Source organism: Scyliorhinus torazame, chromosome 6 (assembly GCF_047496885.1).
Source record: "Scyliorhinus torazame isolate Kashiwa2021f chromosome 6, sScyTor2.1, whole genome shotgun sequence".
Lineage (NCBI taxonomy): Eukaryota > Metazoa > Chordata > Chondrichthyes > Carcharhiniformes > Scyliorhinidae > Scyliorhinus > Scyliorhinus torazame.
Genome location: NC_092712.1, coordinates 118946967 through 118969731, shown reverse-complemented (window position 1 = coordinate 118969731; position 22765 = coordinate 118946967). Strand labels below are relative to the sequence as shown.

Below are 22765 nucleotides of genomic sequence, written 5' to 3'. Positions count from 1 at the left end.
CCCCCCGGTTCCTACAACTCCCTCAAAAAGTGTCATTTGGAGCTCCCATGTTGTTTCTCTCAAAGTACATCACTTCATACTTAACCGTATTAAATTTGTCTGTCCATTTCACCAGTCTGCTTATGTCCTGTTGAAGTGAACAACCAAAATGATAGATCCCCACTTAGTGCAGTCACCAGTGCAACTCACTAATGGTCAAGAATGTGAAAGTCTGTCTTGGTCCACTTCCGTTGATGCAACAGTCAAGAAAGCCCAACAATAGGGCAGCACGGTGGTGCAGTGGGTTAGTCCTGTTGCCTCATGGCGCCGAGGTCCCAGGTTCGATCCCGGCTCTGGGTCACTGTCCGTGTGGAGTTTGGACGTTCTCCCCGTGTTTGCGTGGGTTTCGCCCCCACAACCCAAAGACGTGCAGAGTAGGTGGATTGGCCATGCGAAATTGCCCCTTAATTGGAAAAAAATGAATTGGGTGCACTAAATTTATTTAAAAAAAGAAAGCCTAACAATGTGTCTACTTTCTATGGAAGCTAAAGAAATTTGGAATGTCTGCATCAATTCTCTCAAACTTCTACAGATGTACCATAGAGGGGCTGGTTTAGCACAGTGGGCTAAACAGCTGGCTTGTAATGCAGAACAATGCCAGCAGCATGGGTTCAATTCCTCTACCGGGCTCCCCGAACAGGCACTGGAATGTGGCGACTAGGGGCTTTTCACGGTAACTTCATTGAAGCCTACTTGTGACAATAAACGATTATTATTATTATATTAGAGAGCATCCTAACCGGCTGCATCACAGCTTGGAATGGCAACTGACCAGCCCAAGATTGCAAGAAACAGCCCAATGCATCACACAAGCTTTCCATTCACACATTTATTCTGTCTACACCGCCCGCTGCCTCAGGAAGGGAGTCAGCATTGTCAGAGACCCCTCCCACCCAGGCTTTGCCCTCTTCCAGACCCTTCCATCAAGCAGAAGATACAAAAGTTTTAAGACCCGCACATCCAGACATAGGAACAGCTTCTTCCCCACAGCTACTAGACTCCTCAATGACTCCCTCGGACGGATCTGTTCCCTATAAGAACACGATTCACGACGCCCTATGTTGCTCTTGCTCATGTATTTGCTTTGTTTGGCCCCTTGTTCCACACTGTAACCAATCACTATTTGTTGATGTACCATTTGTCAATGTACTCTGTTGATTATTCTTTTTGTCTACTCAGTATGTAATGTGTATGTTCTCTTGGCCGTAGAAAAATGCCTTTCATTGTACTTCGGTACATGTGTCAAATCAAATCCGTCATGAGGCAGTTCAAATTAAGATTTTTCCAGATGTGGTTAAGATTTTGGTGCTAATTTTAGGGTTAAATCTGGAAGTAGAGCAAACACTAAAGCAGATTTTAGCACATGGTGGCCCTGTTGTCCAAAATTTATTTCACAGATTTAATGAAATAAAAGCACTAATCACTCCAATTAAAACTAAGATTCAATTAAGAAAAATGCAGCCTTTATTTGCTTAAGCTTAGATTAAGCTTAAATTATAACATTTTCTTCACAAAATGTGACCTGCTTAAAATGTCACTTCCTGAAACTACGTCAGACCGATTTTAATGCCAGGTGGGTAGCCAGCGGGAGTGGTGGAGATTTCACATGGGAGCAGAGTCTGAACTAGAATGTAACATGTCGGCTGCTTTGCTTCTTTCAGCAGAAAGAAGCAGCCATCTGGTTGGAAACAGTGAAAATTGGAACCAGGAACCAGATAAGTCGAGGAGGGGAGCTAGGGTTTTGCAAGTGGGGAGAGGTGAGGGGGAGAGCTTTATTGTTCCCAGGCAGTAGACACCCAGAAAATCTTATGAGGCTTGGGAGTGCCCTTTTGCTCCTCTGGGCCCTAAAAGTATGTCCATACCTTGCTTAGTTTCTGGTTTCCTGGCAGCAGCAGGCGAGGTGACCACAATGATCACCCAGTATCAGGAGTCAACTTGAAGGTTGCTGCACTTCATGTGCTGTCAACCTGCGCCCAAATCCCTCAATGTAACAACAGCACCAAACCTACTTCCGGTCTGACTGTAATTGCTAATTTTCTTTTAACAAAAAGTAGCGCCTCACGTTTACTGAAATTAAGTTCCATCTGCCATTTGTAGTCATTTGTGATGTTCTTCATTGATTTTCCATTTCACACTGTGAGTAACAGTTCCCTCATAATCACAGCTGGCAATTACATTTATCTGCCTTGAACATTTACATTGCTTTTTTGTTTTTACAGTAGAATACTTGCTGCTTTTTAAGATCATATACATTTTCTTGCTCACTGTTTCCCAGATTAGGAATTTGTGTGTGCAGTTAACATCACCTCCCACCTATTCACCATTGTAGTGTAGATGCTAAAAGGAACACTCTATTGTGTATTCCATTATTGCCTGCATGATGTTTTGACATTCAGATATTGTTCTCTGGGTTTGTGCAGTGAACAGTTGGATTGCTGAGCTAATTAAGATTTAAACTATTTAATTTCCTGTTTAGCTGCTTGAGCAGTGTGAACTGCTGATTATTGCAGCTTCTCTGATTCACTGCTCCCCTGTCATGATTGAAGCTAATTGGCTATAGACAGAATCCCCCTGTTTTAAAATGATGCGTATTTTTGTTTTGGTGGCGAGTCACTAATTAAGCATAAAAACAATCATCTGTCTGTTAAAATGAGTAAATTATAGTGGCAGATATAGTAGCTAAATGAAAGGGAAAGAAAATTCTCCTAACTATTCTAACAATTTAATGTGATTGTCCAGGTAATGTTTATATATATATATATATATATATATATATATATATAGACAAAGTCAAAGATGCAAGACGATACTTTGAATGCGAGTCTTTGCAGGTAATTAAGTCTTTACCGGTCCAAACAGAGCAATTGGAGAGCGGGATAATCACCAGTGATTATCTGTGATGATTTGAGACAATGGATTAAAATTTTCACTTCTATATCAGAGACTGCACTGCTCAGAGAGTGCAGGTTCTTAAAAAAAATGGTGACATGTGACATCCACTTGAAATTTTAACAACAAAAGAGAAAATGCTGGAAAATCTCAGCAGATCTGCCAGCATCTGTAAGGAGAGAAAAGAGCTAATGCTTCGAGTCCAGGTGACCCTTTGTCTAGAGTCTAGGGTCTCGGGAGAGTAAATAGGGAGAAACTGTTCCCATTGGTAGAAATTTCGAGAACAAAAGGACACCGATTTAGGGTAACTGGCAAAAGAAACAATGGAGACGCACAGAGTGGTTAAGATCGGGAATACACAGCTTGACATTGTAGGGTAGGCAGGTTCAATCGAGGCATTCAATAGGGAATGTGTAGGATTACGTGGTGAAGGCAAAGGAATGGCATGAAGTAAATTGCTCATTCGAGCTGGCATAGACTTGATGGCCCAAATGGTCTCCTTCTGTACTGTAATAACTCTGTGATTTGTTGGTTGATGACGGGGAAGCATCATTTTGGTCCATAAATCCATGCAAAAAGAGAAACTGATTTAATGTTTTGAGGGTGGATTGGTTGATGAATCGTGGTGTCAGATATTAGATTCAGAGAACTGGTCTAGATGCACTATTCTGGCAAGTTATTTTTATCTTTTTAACAACTGTTTTGTTTTCAGTTTACAGAATTCAATCAGATTACTTAAAACTGGTAAAATTATATTTTGAGAGATACCAACATGTTTGTCCTTGCTTTTGTTTATGCCAGAACAGGAATGTTTTAGACTGGAATTGGGCTTTTTCTTTGCACCAAATTCCTTTAGTTGTAGATTTGGATGGATGTGGGAAGCACGGAAGAGTTGGAGGCAGGAAATTAAGTGGAAGAGAAATTAAATGACAGGAGCAGTTAAAGAGCAACGTTGAAATAAGGTGACATATTGTTTACCGCGCCTAAAAAGGCATTGCAACCCATTGTTTTTTTCCAAAGTTAAAAGTACAATGGACTAAAAATACAGGACCAGTGATGAAGCATTCAACACTTAACCATGCAGCTGAAATGGAGATGATACTACATGAAATTAGTTGTGAGAAAGGTCATTCACCGAACCACTTCATATCACCATCCCCAAAGATCAGCATGCATGGAATGTTTCAGGTCATGTATCCTTCTCGCAGGCAACTTAGCAGTACATCTCCATTGATCCTAACTATGAGCAGACAGGTGCCCAGGGCCAGCAGTTAAGCTCACTTAACTGTGCAAGTCTGGATCCCGTCCACAATGGATGGGTTTGCGACATCTCGAGAGAATTTGTTAGATCTCACGGGCGCAATGACCAACAGGAATACTGGAGGAGACCTCTCGCGTGATCTATCAGCTGTATCCCGTCCCGTCCCGATTCCAGCGGGACACAGCTGGTAAATCACCTCTAAACAGCTGGCTTGTAAAGCAGAACCAGGCCAGCAGCGCGGGTTCAATTCCCGTAGCAGCCTCCCTGAACAGGTGCCGGAATGTGGCGACTAGGGGCTTTTCACAGTAACTTCATTTGAAGCCTACTTGTGACAATAAGCGATTTTCATTTCCTTTTCATTTAATTTCCTATGTTCTTCGCACCCTGCTCCTAATAGGTACTGATTCGCCACGTTCTCCTCTTCTGTTGAATCTGTTCTGACAATGCCAATTTCAATACCGGTAATTCCATAGATTTTTACGACAATCGACAGTGGTTTCATGGTCATCATTAGACTTGTAATTCCAGATTTTTATTAAATTCAAATTTCACCACCTGTGGAGGCAGGATTTGAACCTGCGTCTCCAGAGCATTACTCTGGGCCTCTGGTTTACTAGTCCAATGCTAATACCACTATGCCATCATCACTATCTCCATCATGCGGGCAGCACGGTAGCACAAGTTGCTAGCACTGTGGCTTCACAGCACCAGGGTCCCAGGTTCGATTCCCCGCACTGTCTGTGTGGAGTCTGCACGTTCTCCGGTTGCTCCGGTTTCTTCCCACAGTCCAAAGACGTGCAGGTTAGGTGGATTGGCCATGCTAAATTGCCTTTGGTGTCCAAAAAGGTAGGAGGGGTTATTGGGTTACGGGGATAGGGAGGAAGTGAGGGCTTAAGTGGATCAGTGCAGACTCGATGGGCGGAATGGCCTCCTTCTGCACTGTATGTTCTATGTTCATACACTTCTCATACACTTGTATGTTCTATTTCTCATACTTCTGTCTCACCCCTTCCCCTCTCCCCCAGAAATATAATAGGGTTCGCCTTATCCTCACTTTCCACTCCACCAGCCTTCAAGTTCAACAGATCCATTCTGTGCCATTTCTGTCACCTGACGTGTGTTGACACCATTAAACAAATCATTCCCTCCCCTTCCCTTTCAGCCTTTCGAAGGGACCATTTCTTCTGCAATACCCCAGTTGACGACTCGATCAAGTCCACAATCCTTTCCCCGTCTGACAGCAACTTCCCATGCATGCCCAGAAGACACATGCATACATAAATAGAAGACACATAAATAGAAGATAGGAGCAGGAGGACGCCTTCTGGCCCTCCAAGCCTGCTCCGCCATTCATCGTGATCATGGCTCTGAGGTCCCAGGTTCGATCCTGGCTCTGGGTCACTGTCCGTGTGGAGTTTGCACATTCTCCCCATGTTTGCGTGGGTTTTGCCCCCACAACACAAAGATGTGCAAGGTAGGTGGATTGAACACGTTAAATTGCCCCTTAATTTGAAAAAAATGAATTGGGTACTCTAAATTTATTTTAAATTTTAAAAATAAAATCATGATCATGGCTGATCATCCAACTCAATAGCCTAATCCTGCTTTCTCCCCATAGCCTTTGATCCCATTCTCCCCAATTGCTATATTTAGCCGCCTCGTGAATATACACCTGCCTTTTCACCTCCTCCGTACCTGCCACTCCTCTTGGGTGAAACAGCAATTTACTTGTACATTGCATTTATTGTGCTCTTTGTCATGATATTCAGATAAACATCATGGTGCAAACATACATACACACTGATGGACAGATCAACGGACCAATCAATACACACATAACATCACAGCCAATCACAGGCAAGAGCACACACACTAAAACGGGGAACACGACACTTCCCGCGGATTCCAGCAGGAGACAGCTCAGGGCACAGAGCTCACAGCAAGCCACTCAGACATTCACCATGTGCTTGAGTACTTCTCGAAGATAGTGTTAGGGCTAGGTCCACAGGTTAGAGGGTAATGAATGAACCACAGTAACCAGTTTACAGATGTTGTTATTGTTAGTAATAAAACTGAGTTGTACCATCCGCAACCGTGTTGGTTTGTCTATGTAGCAGAGCTCCCAACACAACACTCTTATGATGCAGTCTCCTCTGTGATCAAATGCTGATTGATTACTTTTGTGTTTTCATTTCTACCCACTCCCAATCTGACCTCTCTGTCCTTGGTCTCCTACGTTATTCCACTGATGCTCGGGGAACAGCACCTCTTTCAATTAGGTACTTTATAGTTTTCCAGTTTCAACAAGTTCAATTATTTTAGTTCTGCCCACATTTTTTCAGATTTGCCCCTTTAGACCCATCTTTTGTTCCTTCACTTGTCTAGTTACCATCTCCTTTAGCTTTGCACCATCATCCATTTTTATCATTTAATCTCTGCTGCCTTCCATCCTATTGCAGACCTTCCCTCTTATCGTTCCCACAATCTGGCCCACCTTTTCCCTACTTGCTCGAAGCAATGATATTTTTTTCAATTTTTGGTGACCTGAAACTCTTTCTTTCTCTTTCAGTACCTGACATGGTGGTGATTGTTTCCAGCATTTTTTGTTCTTAGTCCAACATTACTATTAGTCAGGCATTACCATATGTTACTGCTATCATTATGTTTTTCCTCCTTTTCTCTGGAAAAGAGGATCTTCAACCTGTACTCGTCTGCCAAAGTAAAGCATGTTCACCGTTCCAGATTGTTTACCAGTGGATGGGAACAGGGCATCAGTTGCCCAGCCTTATTTGCTGTTTCTCTTACTGTCCCGCCTTTGAGACACGTTCAAACACGTTAGGGGGATTTTCATTTTCGCTAGTCGGTGCAAGCAGCAAAAAAAGGAAAGTAGATAAACCTTCAACAACGTTCAGGTGACCTTAAACCCATCATGTAGAAAAATATTTAACAAAGCTGAAGCACATCTGGTACTTTGTCTTTTCCGTAACCTCCATATGCTTACTGTCACTTAATAACCCATACTGTCCAGTTCATATGGATACGTTTAATGCATGTTCTGCAAGCCAAAATGGTGGGAAATAGTGTACATTGCCTTCCTGTTTGAAGTATGGGCTCCCAATCTCTGTGCCACAGACGCTTTGAGTAGAATTTTGGGAAGGTAGAATTTCGTTCAATTTTTCGCTCCCAGCTTCCTTTTCAATGTTAAGGCAAAGGGGAACAGAAAAGTTAGTTTACTGCTTTTCAACGCTTCATTAAGGTATTGAATTGATCATTGAACTTTAATGTCTTGTGGTTTTCATTAATGGGTGCCCCACTATGAAGGTAGGGCTGTTTTCTTAGTGGTGATTTGGAGCCGAGGAGCTAAAAGAACTAGCTGACGCTTTACGGGATTATTAGTTCGGCTTTGGGTAATTGGGCAATTTTCTGATTTTGCTTTAATTTTATCATGCTGTATCGACTTTTTCCAGTAAAGTGTTTTTTTAAATTTGTTTTTTTTTTTTAGGTTCTTGCAACTTTGGAGCACTTAGAAAAAGTCAGCAGCTTTCAGGAGTTTGTACAAATCTTCAGTCAATTTGGAAACGAGATGGTAGAATTTGCCCATTTGACAGGAGACAGACAAAATGTAGGTTATAGATGAACTGCAAAGATAAAGGAAATAAATTCACTGATGCATGTCATTTTGTCCTTTTTCACTTGCTTTCGAACATACTGCATTCAAAGCACTCTGAAAGTGAAAATTGTTGTTTATACCATAACCTTGGCAAAATTCAGAATTTCTATTGTTTTCATTAGCTTTTTGTATCCTTTGCTGTACGGCCAAATGCCTTAGACACTGGCCAATTTATCACCGTAATGTATCTTGTTTTCATTTTTAACACTGTTCGGCTCAAAATCTCAGAACTGGATTGCAATTTTTGAGAGAGATGTAGTTTTCCCACCTGCGACACATCGAAAACGTGCTCACCTTATCTAGCAATGAAAGCAGGGAGACATTAAGTTTTCAAGTAGAAATGGCTTTCAGTGCAGTATTCTCAGGGGAAGTTGTGTTATGGGCCACCGTTTAGAGAACCCCAAAGTGTATCATGGAGTTCCCCTGACCCACAACTCACCCAAAACAAAACTAAAACACACCCTGCAGCCTGCTCAAAAACGAAAGTAAAAAGCTGACAGACAGCCCAGCTCCACCCACTCTCTGACATCACTGCAGTAGTAAACACCCATTTCTTAAAGGTACTCTCACATGACACCTCGCCCCAAGAAAAAAAAACCATCAGCTTCAAGATGGTTTCATTTTTTACCTTTTCACTATCCTTTAAGAAATGCACACAGTAAATATACGTTATTGTTTAAAAAAAAAACACACGCAAACAGATACAATAATATAGACCATTTTTGTTCTTCTTCCTCAAACTGAAATCCGTCTCGATTGACAGTCTCTTTGAACAAGAAGGTCTCTGCACGATCCGTCCATTGCTCTACGCCTCAGCATTTCTCTTTAAAGTCAGATACTTTAGTTCAATCTGATCACAGAGTCCCTTGTAATTCTCCAACACGGGAGCATTGGTTATCACAGCTTTCAGGCAGTCAAATGCCTATTGAAAGTCCGCTGCCCATTGAAATTTTCGACGTTTCTTCAGTAAGTCCATCAGTGGACAAATCACGCTACAAAACCTTTGCACAAATGTTTGATCAAATCCACTCATGCCAAGAAATCGCATTATTTCCCTTCGTCTGGAGGGTATCGGAAACTCCTCAAGGAAAGTGACTTGGGCTTTTCCAAATTCACTTTTGGCTAGGTTTATCACCAAACCCGCCTCCTGAAGTCAATCAAATAACTCCATCAGATGTTTTAAATGTTCTTTCCATGTCTGGCTGAAAATTACCAGATCGTTGATGTATACCGCACAATTGGGTAATCCTAAAACAACTTTGTTAGTTAACCGTTGAAATGTGGCTGGGGCGTTTTTCATGACAAATGGCATAACTTTGAATTGGTATATACCATCTGGAGTCACAAAAGCTGAAATCTCCTTCGCCCTTTCGGTTAAAGGTACCTGCCAGTAACCTTTAAGTAAATCCAATTTGGAAATAAAAGCTGACTGTCCCATTTTTTTCAATGCAATCCTCCAAACGTGGGATAGGATGAGAGTCCGTTCTTGTAACTGCATTAACCTTTCTATAGTCCACTCACAACCGTTGGGTACCATCTGGTTTAGATACGATCACTATGGGTAAGCTCCATTGGCTGCAACCCACTTCAATTATGCCATTTTTAAGCATACTCTCAATCTCTTTGTTAACCTGTGCCAATTTTAAAGGGTTAAGTCTATATAGATGTTGTTTGATTGGAACAGCATTTCCCACATCTACATCATGTATAGCCATTTTAGTACTTCCCAATTTATCTCCACAAATATGCCCATGTGATATCAATAACTCTTTCAGGTCAGTCCATTTTTCCTCTGGAAGGTAACTCAATAATTTATCCCAATTTGTAAGAACACCCTCGTCTTCCAATTTAATTTGAGGTATGTCAAATTCACAGTCATCTGGATTTGGTTCGTCACTTTGAGTTAGAGTCATTAAAACCTCCTTTTTCTCCTTCCCTTTCAAAGTACCTTTTAAGCATATTCACATGACACACTCGGTGAGTTTTCCTTCTATCTGGTGTTTTTACCACATAATTCACCTCACTTAATTTCTTTTCAATCTGATAAGGTCCACAAAACCTAGATTTTAAAGGTTCACCTACCACTGGTAACAACACTAAAACTTTATCTCCACTGGCAAAACTACGAACTTTGGATTTCCTGTCCGCTACCCATTTCATCACATTTTGTGCAACTTTTAAATGTTGTCTAGCCAATTCACCTGCTCTATTTAATCGTTCCCTAAAATTTAACAGGTAATCCAATAACGTAATTTCCGATCTCTCAGTCACCAATTTTTCCTTAATCAATTTAAGAGGTCCTCTTACCTCATGACCAAAACTTAGTTCAAAAGGACTGAATTTGGTTGACTCATTAGGTGCATCCCTAATTGCAAACCGTACGAATGGAATTCCTTTATCCCAATCCTTTGGATAATCTTGACAATAAGTCCTCCACATTGCCTTTAATGTCTAATGCCACCTTTCTAATGCTCCCTGCGATTCTGGATGGTACGCAGTTGATTTAAATTGTTTTATTCCTAAGCTATCCATAACTTCTTTGAATAACCTCGAGGTAAAATTCGATCCTTGATCCGATTGTATTTCTGTGTGTAGTCCATATCCAGTAAAGAATTTAAGTAACTCATCCACAATCATTTTAGCTGTAATATTACGTACTGGAATGCCTCTGGAAACCTAGTAGACACATCCATTATAGTGAAAAGATATTGATTCCCACTTTTCGTTTTCGGAAGCGATCCTATGCAATCAATTAGGACCCTTGTAAAAGGTTCCTCAAATGCTGGAATGGGTATTAAGGGCGCTGGTTTTATCACTGCTTGAGGTTTCCCTATCATTTGACATGTGTGACATGATTGACAAAATGTAACTACATCTTTATGGAGTCCAGGCCAATAAAAATGTTTCTGGATTTTAGCTTGAGTTTTCCTTATTCCCAAATGACCTCCCACTGGTACCTCATGTGCAACTCGCGACACCTCCTTTCTTTACCCTACCGGCAATACTACTTGATGAACTTCTGCCCACTTTTCATCCGCCTGCATATGTAAAGGTCTCCATTTTCTCATCAAGACATCACTTTTACAGTAATAACACTCTGGTATACACTCAGATTCCTCTTCTGTGTATGCTTTCTGATACATCTGTTTTATTTTATTTCTACATCTTTCTGTTGTAACTCCGCCAATTTTCCTGAACTAAAAATATCCGCTTCATTCTCCACCTGTTCTTGTTCTTTTTCAACCATCTGATCAAAAATCGTTTCTGATAATTGTACTTCAACTTCATCTTCACTCTTTGATTTCTCCTCTTGTCTTAACCTGTGACTTTGCGACCTTGTTACTACACAATCCGGAAAAATCCCAGGATATTCGTCCTTCAACACTTCAGTTGTCTGATTTTCACTGGCTTATCAACACAGGTGGCATCACTCCCACCTGCGATCCAGCTATATCATTATCCAAGATAAACTATATTCCTGGACAAGATAGTTTCTCTATTACTCCTACTACCACTTCACCACGCTTCACTGGACTTTCCAACCTTACTTTATATAATTGAACACTACTCCTCTCGCCCTGAATTTCACATATTACCACCTTTTCTGGCAACATTTTTCCCAGACTACATAACTCCTCATCTCTTACAATTAAAATTGACTAGCTCCCGTATCTCTTAAAATTGTGACTGCTTTACCTGCTCCTCCTGATACACATGAGTAAACTTTACCCACAAAAGTAACTTCTTTAAAGAAATCTGGCACCTTCTTATCAATCACCTCTTGATCAGGCTGTACAATCTTTTGCACCTCCTTCGCTTCACTTGGGCTTTCCATTACCACTTTAATAAACCCCACTTTCTTATCCTGTTTTACTACATCAGCCTTCCCAGTGCTTTTCTTCAACCACCAACACTGTGACTTTACATAGCCCAGTTTATTACAGTGAAAACATTTGAAATTTTTCATTTCTTTTCCACCCTCCTGGGTTCTTTTTTTTTTAATAAATATTTTATTGAAAATTTTTGGTCAACCAACACAGTACATTGTGCATCCTTTACACAATATTATAACAACACAAATAACAATGACCTATTTTATAAACAAAAAATGAATAAATAATAAATAACAAAAATGAAAACTAACCCTAATTGGCAACTGCCTGATCACAAGTAACAGTCTCCAAAAATATAATTTAACAGTCCAATATATAATTATCTGTCGCAACAACCTATACATATTATACAGTATATATTAACAACCCTGAGAGTCCTTCTGGTTCCTCCCCCCCCCCCCCACCGATCCTGGGCTGCTGCTGCTGCCTTCTTTTTTCCATTCCATCTATCTTTCTGCGAGGTATTCGACGAACGGTTGCCACCGCCTGGTGAACCCTTGAGCCGACCCCCTTAGAACGAACTTAATCCGCTCTAGCTTTATAAACCCTGCCATGTCATTTATCCAGGTCTCCACCCCCGGGGGCTTGGCTTCTTTCCACATTAACAATATCCTGCGCCGGGCTGCTAGGGACGCAAAGGCCAAAACATCGGCCTCTCTCGCCTCCTGCACTCCCGGCTCTTGTGCAACCCCGAATATAGCCAACCCCCAGCTTGGTTCGACCCGGACCCCCACTACTTTTAAAAGCACCTTTGTCACCCCCATCCAAAACCCCTGTAGTGCCGGGCGTGACCAAAACATATGGGTATGATTCGCTGGGCTTCTCGAGCACCTCGCACACCTATCCTCCACCCCAAAAAATTTACTGAGCCGTGCTCCAGTCATATGCGCCCTGTGTAATACCTTAAACTGAATCAGGCTTAGCCTGGCACACAAGGACGACGAGTTTACCCTGCTTAGGGCATCTGCCCACAGCCCCTCCTCGATCTCCTCCCCCAGCTCTTCTTCCCATTTCCCTTTTACTTCATCTACCATAGTCTCCCCTTCGTCCCTCATTTCCCTATATATATCTGACACCTTACCATCCCCCACCCATGTCTTTGAGATCACTCTGTCCTGCACCTCCTGTGTCGGGAGCTGCGGGAATTCCCTCACCTGTTGCCTCGCAAAAGCCCTCAGTTGCATATACCTGAATGCATTCCCTTGGGGCAACCCAGATTTCTCGGTCAGCGCTCCCAGACTCGCGAACTTCCCATCCACAAACAGATCTTTCAGTTGCGTTATTCCTGCTCTTTGCCAAATTCCATATCCCACATCCATTCCCCCCGGGGCAAACCTATGGTTGTTTCTTAACGGGGACCCCCCCAAGGCTCCAGTCTTTCCCCTATGCCGTCTCCACTGTCCCCAAATCTTCAGTGTAGCCACCACCACCGGGCTTGTGGTGTAGTTCCTCGGTGAGAACGGCAATGGGGCTGTCACCATAGCCTGTAGGATAGTCCCCCTACAGGACGCCCTCTCTAATCTCTTCCACGCCGCTCCCTCCTCCTCTCCCATCCACTTACTCACCATTGAAATATTAGCGGCCCAATAATACTCACTTAGGCTCGGTAGTGCCAGCCCCCCCCCTATCCCTGCTACGTTGTAAGAATCCCTTCCTCACTCTCGGGGTCTTCCCGGCCCACACAAAACCCATGATGCTCTTTTCAATCCTTTTTAAAAAAAGCCTTTGTGATCACCACCGGGAGGCACTGAAACACAAAGTGGAATCTTGGGAGGACCACCATCTTAACCGCCTGCACCCTCCCTGCCAGTGACAGGGATACCATATCCCATCTCTTGAAATCCTCCTCCATTTGTTCCACCAACCGCGTTAAATTTAACCTATGCAATGTGCCCCAATTCTTGGCTATCTGGATCCCCAGGTAACGAAAGCCCCTTGTTACCTTCCTCAACGGTAGGTCCTCTATTTCTCTACTCTGCTCCCCTGGATGCACCACAAACAACTCACTTTTCCCCATGTTCAATTTATACCCTGAAAAATCCCCAAACTCCCCAAGTATCCGCATTATTTCTGGCATCCCCTCCGCCGGGTCTGCCACGTATAGTAGCAAATCGTCCGCATACAAAGATACCCGGTGTTCTTCTCCTCTAAGTACTCCCCTCCACTTCTTGGAACCCCTCAACGCTATCGCCAGGGGCTCAATCGCCAGTGCAAACAATAATGGGGACAGAGGGCATCCCTGCCTTGTCCCTCTATGGAGCCGAAAATATGCAGATCCCCGTCCATTCGTGACCACGCTCGCCATCGGGGCCCTATACAACAGCTGCACCCATCTAACATACCCCTCTCCAAAACCAAATCTCCTCAGCACCTCCCACAAATAATCCCACTCCACTCTATCAAATGCTTTCTCGGCATCCATCGCCACTACTATCTCCGTTTCCCCCTCTGGTGGGGCCATCATCATTACCCCTAACAGCCTCCGTATATTCGTGTTCAGCTGTCTCCCCTTCACAAACCCAGTTTGGTCCTCGTGGACCACCCCCGGGACACATTCCTCTATTTTCATTGCCATTACCTTGGCCAGGATCTTGGCATCTACATTTAGGAGGGAAATAGGTCTATAGGACCCGCATTGTAGCGGGTCCTTTTCCTTCTTAGTTAGTTAGGCCACACTTGGAGTATAGTGTTCAATTCTGGTCGCCACACTACCAGAAGGATGTGGAGGCTTTAGAGAGGGTGCAGAAGAGATTTACCAGAATGTTGCCTGGTATGGAGGGCATAAGCTATGAGGAGCGATTGAATAAACTCGGTTTGTTCTCACTGGAACGAAGGAGGTTGAGGGGCGACCTGATAGAGGTATACAAAATTATGAGGGGCATAGACAGAGTGGATAGTCAGAGGCTTTTCCCCAGGGTAGAGGGGTCAATTACTAGGGGGCATAGGTTTAAGGTGAGAGGGGCAAAGTTTAGAGTAGATGTACGAGGCAAGTTTTTTACGCAGAGGGTAGTGGGTGCCTGGAACTCACTACCGGAGGAGGTAGTGGAGGCAGGGACGATAGGGACATTTAAGGGGCATCTTGACAAATATATGAATAGGATGGGAATAGAAGGATACGGACCCAGGAAGTGTAGAAGATTGTAGTTTAGTCGAGCAGTATGGTCGGCACGGGCTTGGAGGGCCGAAGGGCCTGTTCCTGTGCTGTACATTTCTTTGTTCTTTGTTCTTTAAGAGAAGCGATATCATTGCTTCAGACATAGTCGGGGGCAGTTGTCCCCTTTCCTTTGCCTCATTAAAGGTCCTCGTCAATACCGGGGCGAGCAAGTCCACATATTTTCTATAGAATTCGACTGGGAATCCATCTGGTCCCGGGGCCTTTCCCGCCTGCATGCTCCTAATTCCTTTCACCACTTCTTCTACTTCGATCTGTGCTCCCAGTCCCACCCTTTCCTGCTCTTCCACCTTGGGAAATTCCAGCCGATCCAAGAAGCCCATCATTCTCTCCCTCCCATCCGGGGGTTGAGCTTCATATAATTTTTTATAAAATGTCTTGAACACTCCATTCACTCTCTCCGCTCCCCGCTCCATCTCTCCTTCCTCATCCCTCACTCCCCCCATTTCCCTCGCTGCTCCCCTTTTCCTCAATTGGTGTGCCAGCAACCTGCTCGCCTTCTCCCCATATTCGTACTGTACACCCTGTGCCTTCCTCCATTGTGCCTCTGCAGTGCCCGTAGTCAGCAAGTCAAATTCTACATGTAGCCTTTGCCTTTCCCTGTACAGTCCCTCCTCCGGTGCTTCCGCATATTGTGTGTCCACCCTCAAAAGTTCTTGCAGCAACCGCTCCCGTTCCTTACTCTCCTGCTTCCCTTTATGTGCCCTTATTGATATCAGCTCCCCTCTAACCACCGCCTTCAACGCCTCCCAGACCACTCCCACCTGGACCTCCCCATTATCATTGAGTTCCAAGTACTTTTCAATGCACCCCCTCACCCTTAGACACACCCCCTCATCTGCCATTAGTCCCATGTCCATTCTCCAGGGTGGGCGCCCTCCTGTTTCCTCCCCTATCTCCAAGTCTACCCAGTGTGGAGCGTGATCCGAAATGGCTATAGCCGTATACTCCGTTCCCCTCACCTTCGGGATCAACGCCCTTCCCAGCACGAAAAAGCCTATTCGCGAGTAGACTTTATGGACATAGGAGAAAAACGAGAACTCCTTACTCCTAGGTCTGCTAAATCTCCACGGGTCTACACCTCCCATCTGCTCCATAAAATCTTTAAGTACCTTGGCTGCTGCCGGCCTCCTTCCAGTCCTGGACTTCGACCTATCCAGCCCTGGTTCCAACACCGTATTAAAATCTCCCCCCATTATCAGCTTTCCCATCTCTAGGTCCGGAATGCGTCCTAGCATCCGCCTCATAAAATTGGCATCATCCCAGTTCGGGGCATATACGTTTACCAAAACCACCGTCTCCCCCTGTAGTTTGCCACTCACCATCACGTATCTGCCCCCGTTATCCGCCACTATAGTCTTTGCCTCGAACATTACCCGCTTCCCCACTAATATAGCCACCCCCCTGTTTTTCGCATCTAGCCCCGAATGGAACACCTGCCCCACCCATCCTTTGCGTAGCCTAACCTGGTCTATCAGTTTCAGGTGCGTTTCCTGTAACATAACCACATCTGCCTTAAGTTTCTTAAGGTGTGCGAGTACCCGTGCCCTCTTTATCGGCCCGTTCAGCCCTCTCACGTTCCACGTGATCAGCCGAGTTGGGGGGCTTCCTACCCCCCCCCCCCCCTTGTCGATTAGCCATCCCCTTTTTCCAGCTCCTCACCCGGTTCCCACGCAGCTGTATCTCCCTCAGGCGGTGCCCCCCCCGCCCATCCCCTCCCATACCAGCTCCCCCCTCTCCCCAGCAGCAGCAACCCAGTAATTCCCCCCCCCCCCCCCCCCCCCCCCCCCCCCGCTAGATCCCCCGCTAGCGTAATTACTCCCCCCATGTTGCTCCCAAAAGTCAGCAAACTCTGGCCGCCCTAGGCTTCCCCCCGTGACCTCGGCTCGCACCGTGCGACGCCCCCTCCTTCCTGCTTCTCTATTCCCGCCATGATTATCATAGCGCGGGAACCAAGCCCGCGCTTCTCCCTTGGCCCCGCCCCCAATGGCCAACGCCCCATCTCCTCCACCTCCCCTCCTCCCACCATCACCACCTGTGGAAGAGAGAAAAGTTACCACATCGCAGGATTAGTACATAAAACTCCTCTTTTCCCCCCTTTTTAACCCCCCTCTTCGCCCCCCACATTCGCCCCACCACTTTGTTCAAACGTTCTTTTTAATAACCCGCTCATTCCAGTTTCTCTTCCACAATAAAAGTCCACGCTTCATCCGCCGTCTCAAAGTAGTGGTGCCTCCCTCGATATGTGACCCACAAGTCTTGCCGGTTGCAGCATTCCAAATTTTATCTTCTTTTTACGAAGCACCGCCTTGGCCTGATTAAAGCTCGCCCTCCTTCTCGCCACCTCCGCACTCCAGTCTTGATAAACGCGGATCACCGCGTTCTCCCATTTTCTGCTCCGAGTTTTCTTTGCCCATCTAAGGACCATTCCTCTATCCTTAAAACAGAGGAATCTCACCACTATGGCTCTGGGAATTTATCCTGCCCTCGGTCCTCGCGCCATCACTCGGTATGCTCCCTCCACTTCCAACGGACCCGCCGGGGCCTCCGCTCCCATTAACGAGTGCAGCATCGTGCGCACATATGCCCCGACGTCCGCTCCCTCCGCACCTTCAGGAAGACCAAGAATCCTCAGGTTGTTCCTCCTTGCGTTGTTCTCCAGTGCCTCCAACCTTTCCACACATCGTTTCTGATGTGCCTCATGCGTCTCCGTCTTCACCACCAGGCCCTGTATGTCGTCTTCATTCTCGGCTGCCTTTGCCTTCACGACCCGAAGCTCCCGCTCCTGGGTCTTTTGTTCCTCCTTTAGCCCTTCGATCGCCTGTAGTATCGGGGCCAACAGCTCTTTCTTCATTTCCTTTTTGAGCTCTTCCACACAGCATTTCAAGAACTCTTGTTGTTCAGGGCCCCATGTTAAACTGCCACCTTCCGACGCCATCTTGGTTTTTGCTTGCCTTCCTTGCCACTGTTCTAAAGGATCCACTGCAATCCGGCCACTTTCTCCTCCTTTTTTCATCCGTATCCAGGGCGGATTCCCTTCTGGTTTACCGCACAGTGTTTTTAGCCGTCAAAATTGCCGTTGGGGCTCCTATCAAGAGCCCAAAAGTCCGTTTCACCGGGAGTTGCCGAAACGTGCGACTCAGCTGGTCATCGCCGCACCCGGACGTCCTGGGTTTTTTTTTTTAATCTGAGGTACATTATTATCTCCCATCAGATCACCTTTGCCTCTACCACTTGAGTATTACTCATGTCCCCAGTTTCTATCCCTCACAGGCTGAAACTGATGTCGGAAACCAAGCTTTGGTTTATGAACTAATTCATAATCATCTGCCATTTCTGCTGCTAATCTCGAAGTTTTAACCCTATGTTCTTCCACATGAGTTCTCACTACATCAGGAATTGAATTTTTAAACTCCTCCAAAAGTATAATTTCTCTGAGAGTTTCAAACGTTTGGTCTATTTTCAAAGCCCTTATCCACCTATCAAAATTACTCTGAGCCTTTCAAACTCCATGTATGTTTGACCAAATTCTTTCCTTAAATCTCTAAACCTTTATCTGTAAGCTTCAGGCACTAGCTCATATGCACTTAAGGTGGATTTCTTCACCTCCTCATACGTTCCAGATACCTCCTCCGGTAGTGATGCAAACACTTCACTAGCTCTACCTACCAGCTTTGTTTGAATCAGGAATACCCACATGTCCAGTGGCCATTTCATTTGTTTAGCTACCTTCTCAAATGAAATGAAAATGGCTTCGACCTCCTTCTCATCAAACCTTGGCAATGCTTGGACATATTTAAATAGATTCCCACCAAGCCTTCGACTTTGACGCTCTTTCTCACTATCCTTATCACTATCATCCAACTGTACATTTCCCAATTTTACGTCTGCCAATTTTAACTGTCCTGTCAAGTTTCATGGCCATTTTCTGAAGTTCAAACTCTCTCTTTATCTTTTTCCCTGATCTATATCTCCCTTTCTCTTTTGTTCTGTTCTGCTAGGGCTATTCTTTTCTTCTTTCTTCTCTCTCCTTTTCTTTTTCCTCTCTCTCTTTTTCCTCTCTATCTCTTTCGTATTCAAACTGCTTTAATTCTTTCTCATGTTCCATTTGTTTAATTTGCAACTGAATTTTTGCCATTTCCAATGAGTCAAACTGCCTCAGGCAACTTTAAATGCTTAGCCACCGCAATAATTACCTCATCCTTTCACATTTTGTCAGGTAATGGTAACTGCAATGTTTTTGCCAAATCTAACAGTCTGCTTTTAGTCTCTGTCCGTAAGGTAGTGCGTGTGACCGTCTCCACCCCCAAAAACTTCTGAGCCTCTGAAAGAGCCATTGTCCACAACACACTCCCTACTTAAACTAGAATACCAAACCTGAAAAGCAACCACAATATGCTCACCCCTCACTGTCTTTAAGTTCACTATGCTAATCCAATAGATAGACTTTTATCCCCCTTGAGCCCCCAATTTGTTATGGGCCAGGGTTTAGAGAACCCCAAAGTGTATCATGGAGTTCCCCTGATCCACTACTTTTAATAGATTGTGGTATGGGGAGCACACGGCCCAATCTACAGGTGTGGTACAGCAGAAATGGAAAAACATTTTTTAACAGCAAAACAATATTTATTCTATGAACTCAAGTTAACCTTTTTAAAACATACAGTGAACATCTTAGCAACCATTAATTCAAATACAACCCCCAAAAAGTACAACACTAGGTAATCCTTTAAGCTTTCCTTTTAACATCCATACAACTTTAAAAAAAAAAAAAAGAACTTTAACAGAAGCACATCATGTTAAAGTCACTACTGAAAACATTTATAATTCTGAATTCACCAAATGATCAAGAGATAGTCTTTTGATGGCAGAGAGAACAGCAGTACACCTGCTTGGTCTGGCTTCAGCTCCAACACTGAAAACAAAACTAAAACACACACTGCAGCCTGCTCAAAAACGAAAGTAAAAAGCTGACAGACAGCCCAGCTCCACCCACTCTCTGACATCACTGCAGTAGTAAACACCCATTTCTTAAAGATACTCTCACTACAGATATTTATATACACACCCATTTATAAACACCCATTTCTTAAAGGTACTTTCACATGACAGTTGTGATGTAAATTTATTGCACATGTAATTCTGCCTGTTCTGTGATGTGTGCTCAGATGCTACACTTAATACAGATGGTAGTTTTATATTCCTTTAGCTTTTTAATCTTGTTTTTTTAGCTTTCTATTACTTGTATCTTGATGACATCATAAATTGTTCTTTCGCATGCTGCTATTGAGAATGCTTTGCATAATATGCTCATGAATTCTTCTTCGGAAACTTTCTAGAGTGGCATGGCATTGAGAAATGTAATGGCTTCCATTTGAACTGTGCATCAGATTAGCTCATAGTATTGAATTAACTCTGCGACTGAAAATGTTGGCACTTTTTTCCATGCTCCCATTTGTTCTGTTATATCGCACAGAACTGTTATGCATTTATTTCCAGTCTCTAGTATTATTTGTCCTTAGATGGTGAGTTGTGGACTGCATCTATTCTATGGAGAGCTCTTCATATTGAGTAAAATTTCCTGACTACATGCTGATAGCGGGCAACATCTCAGGCAGTATACCTGTGCTTTTCCACTGCGCGCAAATTGCTCATCACCATTGTGTACATGGTAAAGCTGTTTTTTTTTTTTGTTTTTTTTTGCTGACTGCAGCACCTGGTAGTATGTTGAGTTTTTTTTTTAGACTATTGGAGTTTTTCCATTTTTAGACAAATTCGCACAAAACAAACAAAAGGACAGCTACAGCTGTCAATGTAGAGTGGGTTCAGCCGAAAACAACAGTCTCAACAGTATTAGGAACAACAAGACTGAAATTCACAAAACGTTCCACCCTCCGATTAATCTGCACCCAAACAAGATGGAGCAAACAATTTAAACCTGCATCACACCCATAGCTTAAAACCAGAATGACAGAAGAAGAAAACAATGCCCCAAGATCCCCAGTACCAAGGAGAATTTGGCTAACACTTGCAGCAGAATTTGAACTCTTCTCCAGTCCCAGACCAGATCAGGCAGCCACGTTGAGATGGACAAAGACAGATTCAAGGAGAGGACTGGGTACAACCAAACCCATGGTAGGGTGCTCTTTCAGAGGGTCAGTGCAAACTCGATGGGCTGAAAGGCCTCCTTTGCCTTGTAGGAATTCTGTGGAAAAACAACCCAGGGTGCCTCATACAAAAAGTAAAAAGTGAAGCAGAGTCGAGAGTGAATCCTGAGCTCCCACAAACCCAACTGCCAGCCCCAGGTCCAAGGACAAAAAAGATAATTGAACCACCAACACCCAAACTGCCCCCAAAAGGGGAAGTGGCAACCGTGAGGTCAAGATCCAAGAGACAAAAAATACCCTGGTCCCAGTCGAAGAGACGGTGGAAATCCACACCAGGATGGGGGGACTGTCAAAACAGCCCCCAAATTGGAGGGTCGCCCTGGGAGGGAGGGACAGACCATTTCTCCCCCCCCCCCCCCCCCCCACCCCCCCCTCCCCACCACTCCTTGAATTGTAGGACCACCAAAAAAAGGAAAAGATTCGGCCTCCCATTAGCCAACAAAAATCTATATCTGCTGTCCGTGCCATCATGACCCGTCGTCCAACACCACCACCACTAGCCTTTATGGGCTTCAAAATAAAAGGTATATCGGTAACGCCCCATCACCTTGCCAAATCCGAAACAACTGAGGAAGAAGAATAGTACGAACAGTCAGAACCAACCCCTTGGATCCATCATATTACTGCAAAACCCGCCAATCAACCACCAAGTGGGTCTGTCTAACTCTTAGGAAGTTTTAACCAACGACAAAGACTACCCTACCCTCAGACATACCCCAATTCAACATCTCTCCGAATGTGGACCACACATATCGGGACTGGACCAACCACGGCAGCCTCAACAGGAGGTGCCATTGCTTGGGAGCAACAAGATAATGACCGCAACACTGCACCTGGCCTAGCCCAGCACTGCCACAAAAATAAAGACTTGATATAATGGTCTCTAGGACTACCATGACCTCCTATATCCTTGCTCCCCCCGCAAGGCAAGGCCCATCCATTTCCTTCCAAGACACAGCACCTAAAGAAACACTCCTGAGAAGAACCATCCCACCAAACACATCACCTACCACCAAAAGTAAATGATATTAAAGCCGACCTCACTCAAACATTCTGACAGCAGAAGAACAGTCAAAGAGGGAGATACAATTCAGGTTAAATGACCAATTCTCCCCTGAAGGAGAGCACAACAAACCCCGGTCCACAACAGGATAAAATACAGTCCACCTGGGCCGGAAGAAGAAGAAGTGCAGCCAAAAAGAAAAAGATTAGATCTGACTTCCTTGAAAGAAGCGAGGACCAAACTAACTGTGGTAGCATGGCCCCTTTAAGGGGCGATCCTGCACGGGCCACGTGAGGGCCCAGAGCCTATAGAGACGGAGCAAACAAACGTTAGCCTGTCAGGTGTTTGGGCGTGGACCTGGCTGTTGAGGTTTGGTCAGAGTTGGCATGTGAGTCGGGGGACTAGATCTGTGTAGTCGTTGTACTGTTCTGTACATAAAGTTCTTCTTCGTTAAAAAACATCACCATTGTGATTTAACACTGCCTCGCTGCTTGCCTCGCACATTAGCGATGAGAATAAATCAATCCAGTCGAAAGTAACTTGTTGAAAATCGGAGGGGGTGGTGTGGGGAGTGATCTCAAAAAGGTAAAAGATCGTCAGCAGTTGAAAAGTGATGCAACCATTTGGGAAAATTGATCCGTTTGATCAGGAGGTAGAAAGTTGGGACCGAT

General features: G+C 44.4%; 1 protein-coding gene across 4 annotated transcripts in view; it reads left to right on the top strand.

Moving 5' to 3' along the window:
- The window catches only part of ctnnal1 (catenin (cadherin-associated protein), alpha-like 1), a 501890-nt gene that overhangs the window by 269740 nt on the left and 209385 nt on the right, over positions 1-22765 (top strand). For 3 of the 4 annotated variants that reach the window (XM_072508728.1, XM_072508725.1, XM_072508729.1), the window contains one exon: positions 7692-7811. The exons of the other annotated variant lie outside the window; for it this stretch is intronic. In XM_072508728.1, coding sequence (XP_072364829.1) covers positions 7692-7811 — 120 coding nt within the window. The remainder of the gene's footprint in view (positions 1-7691; positions 7812-22765) is intronic. 4 annotated transcript variants of the gene reach the window in all.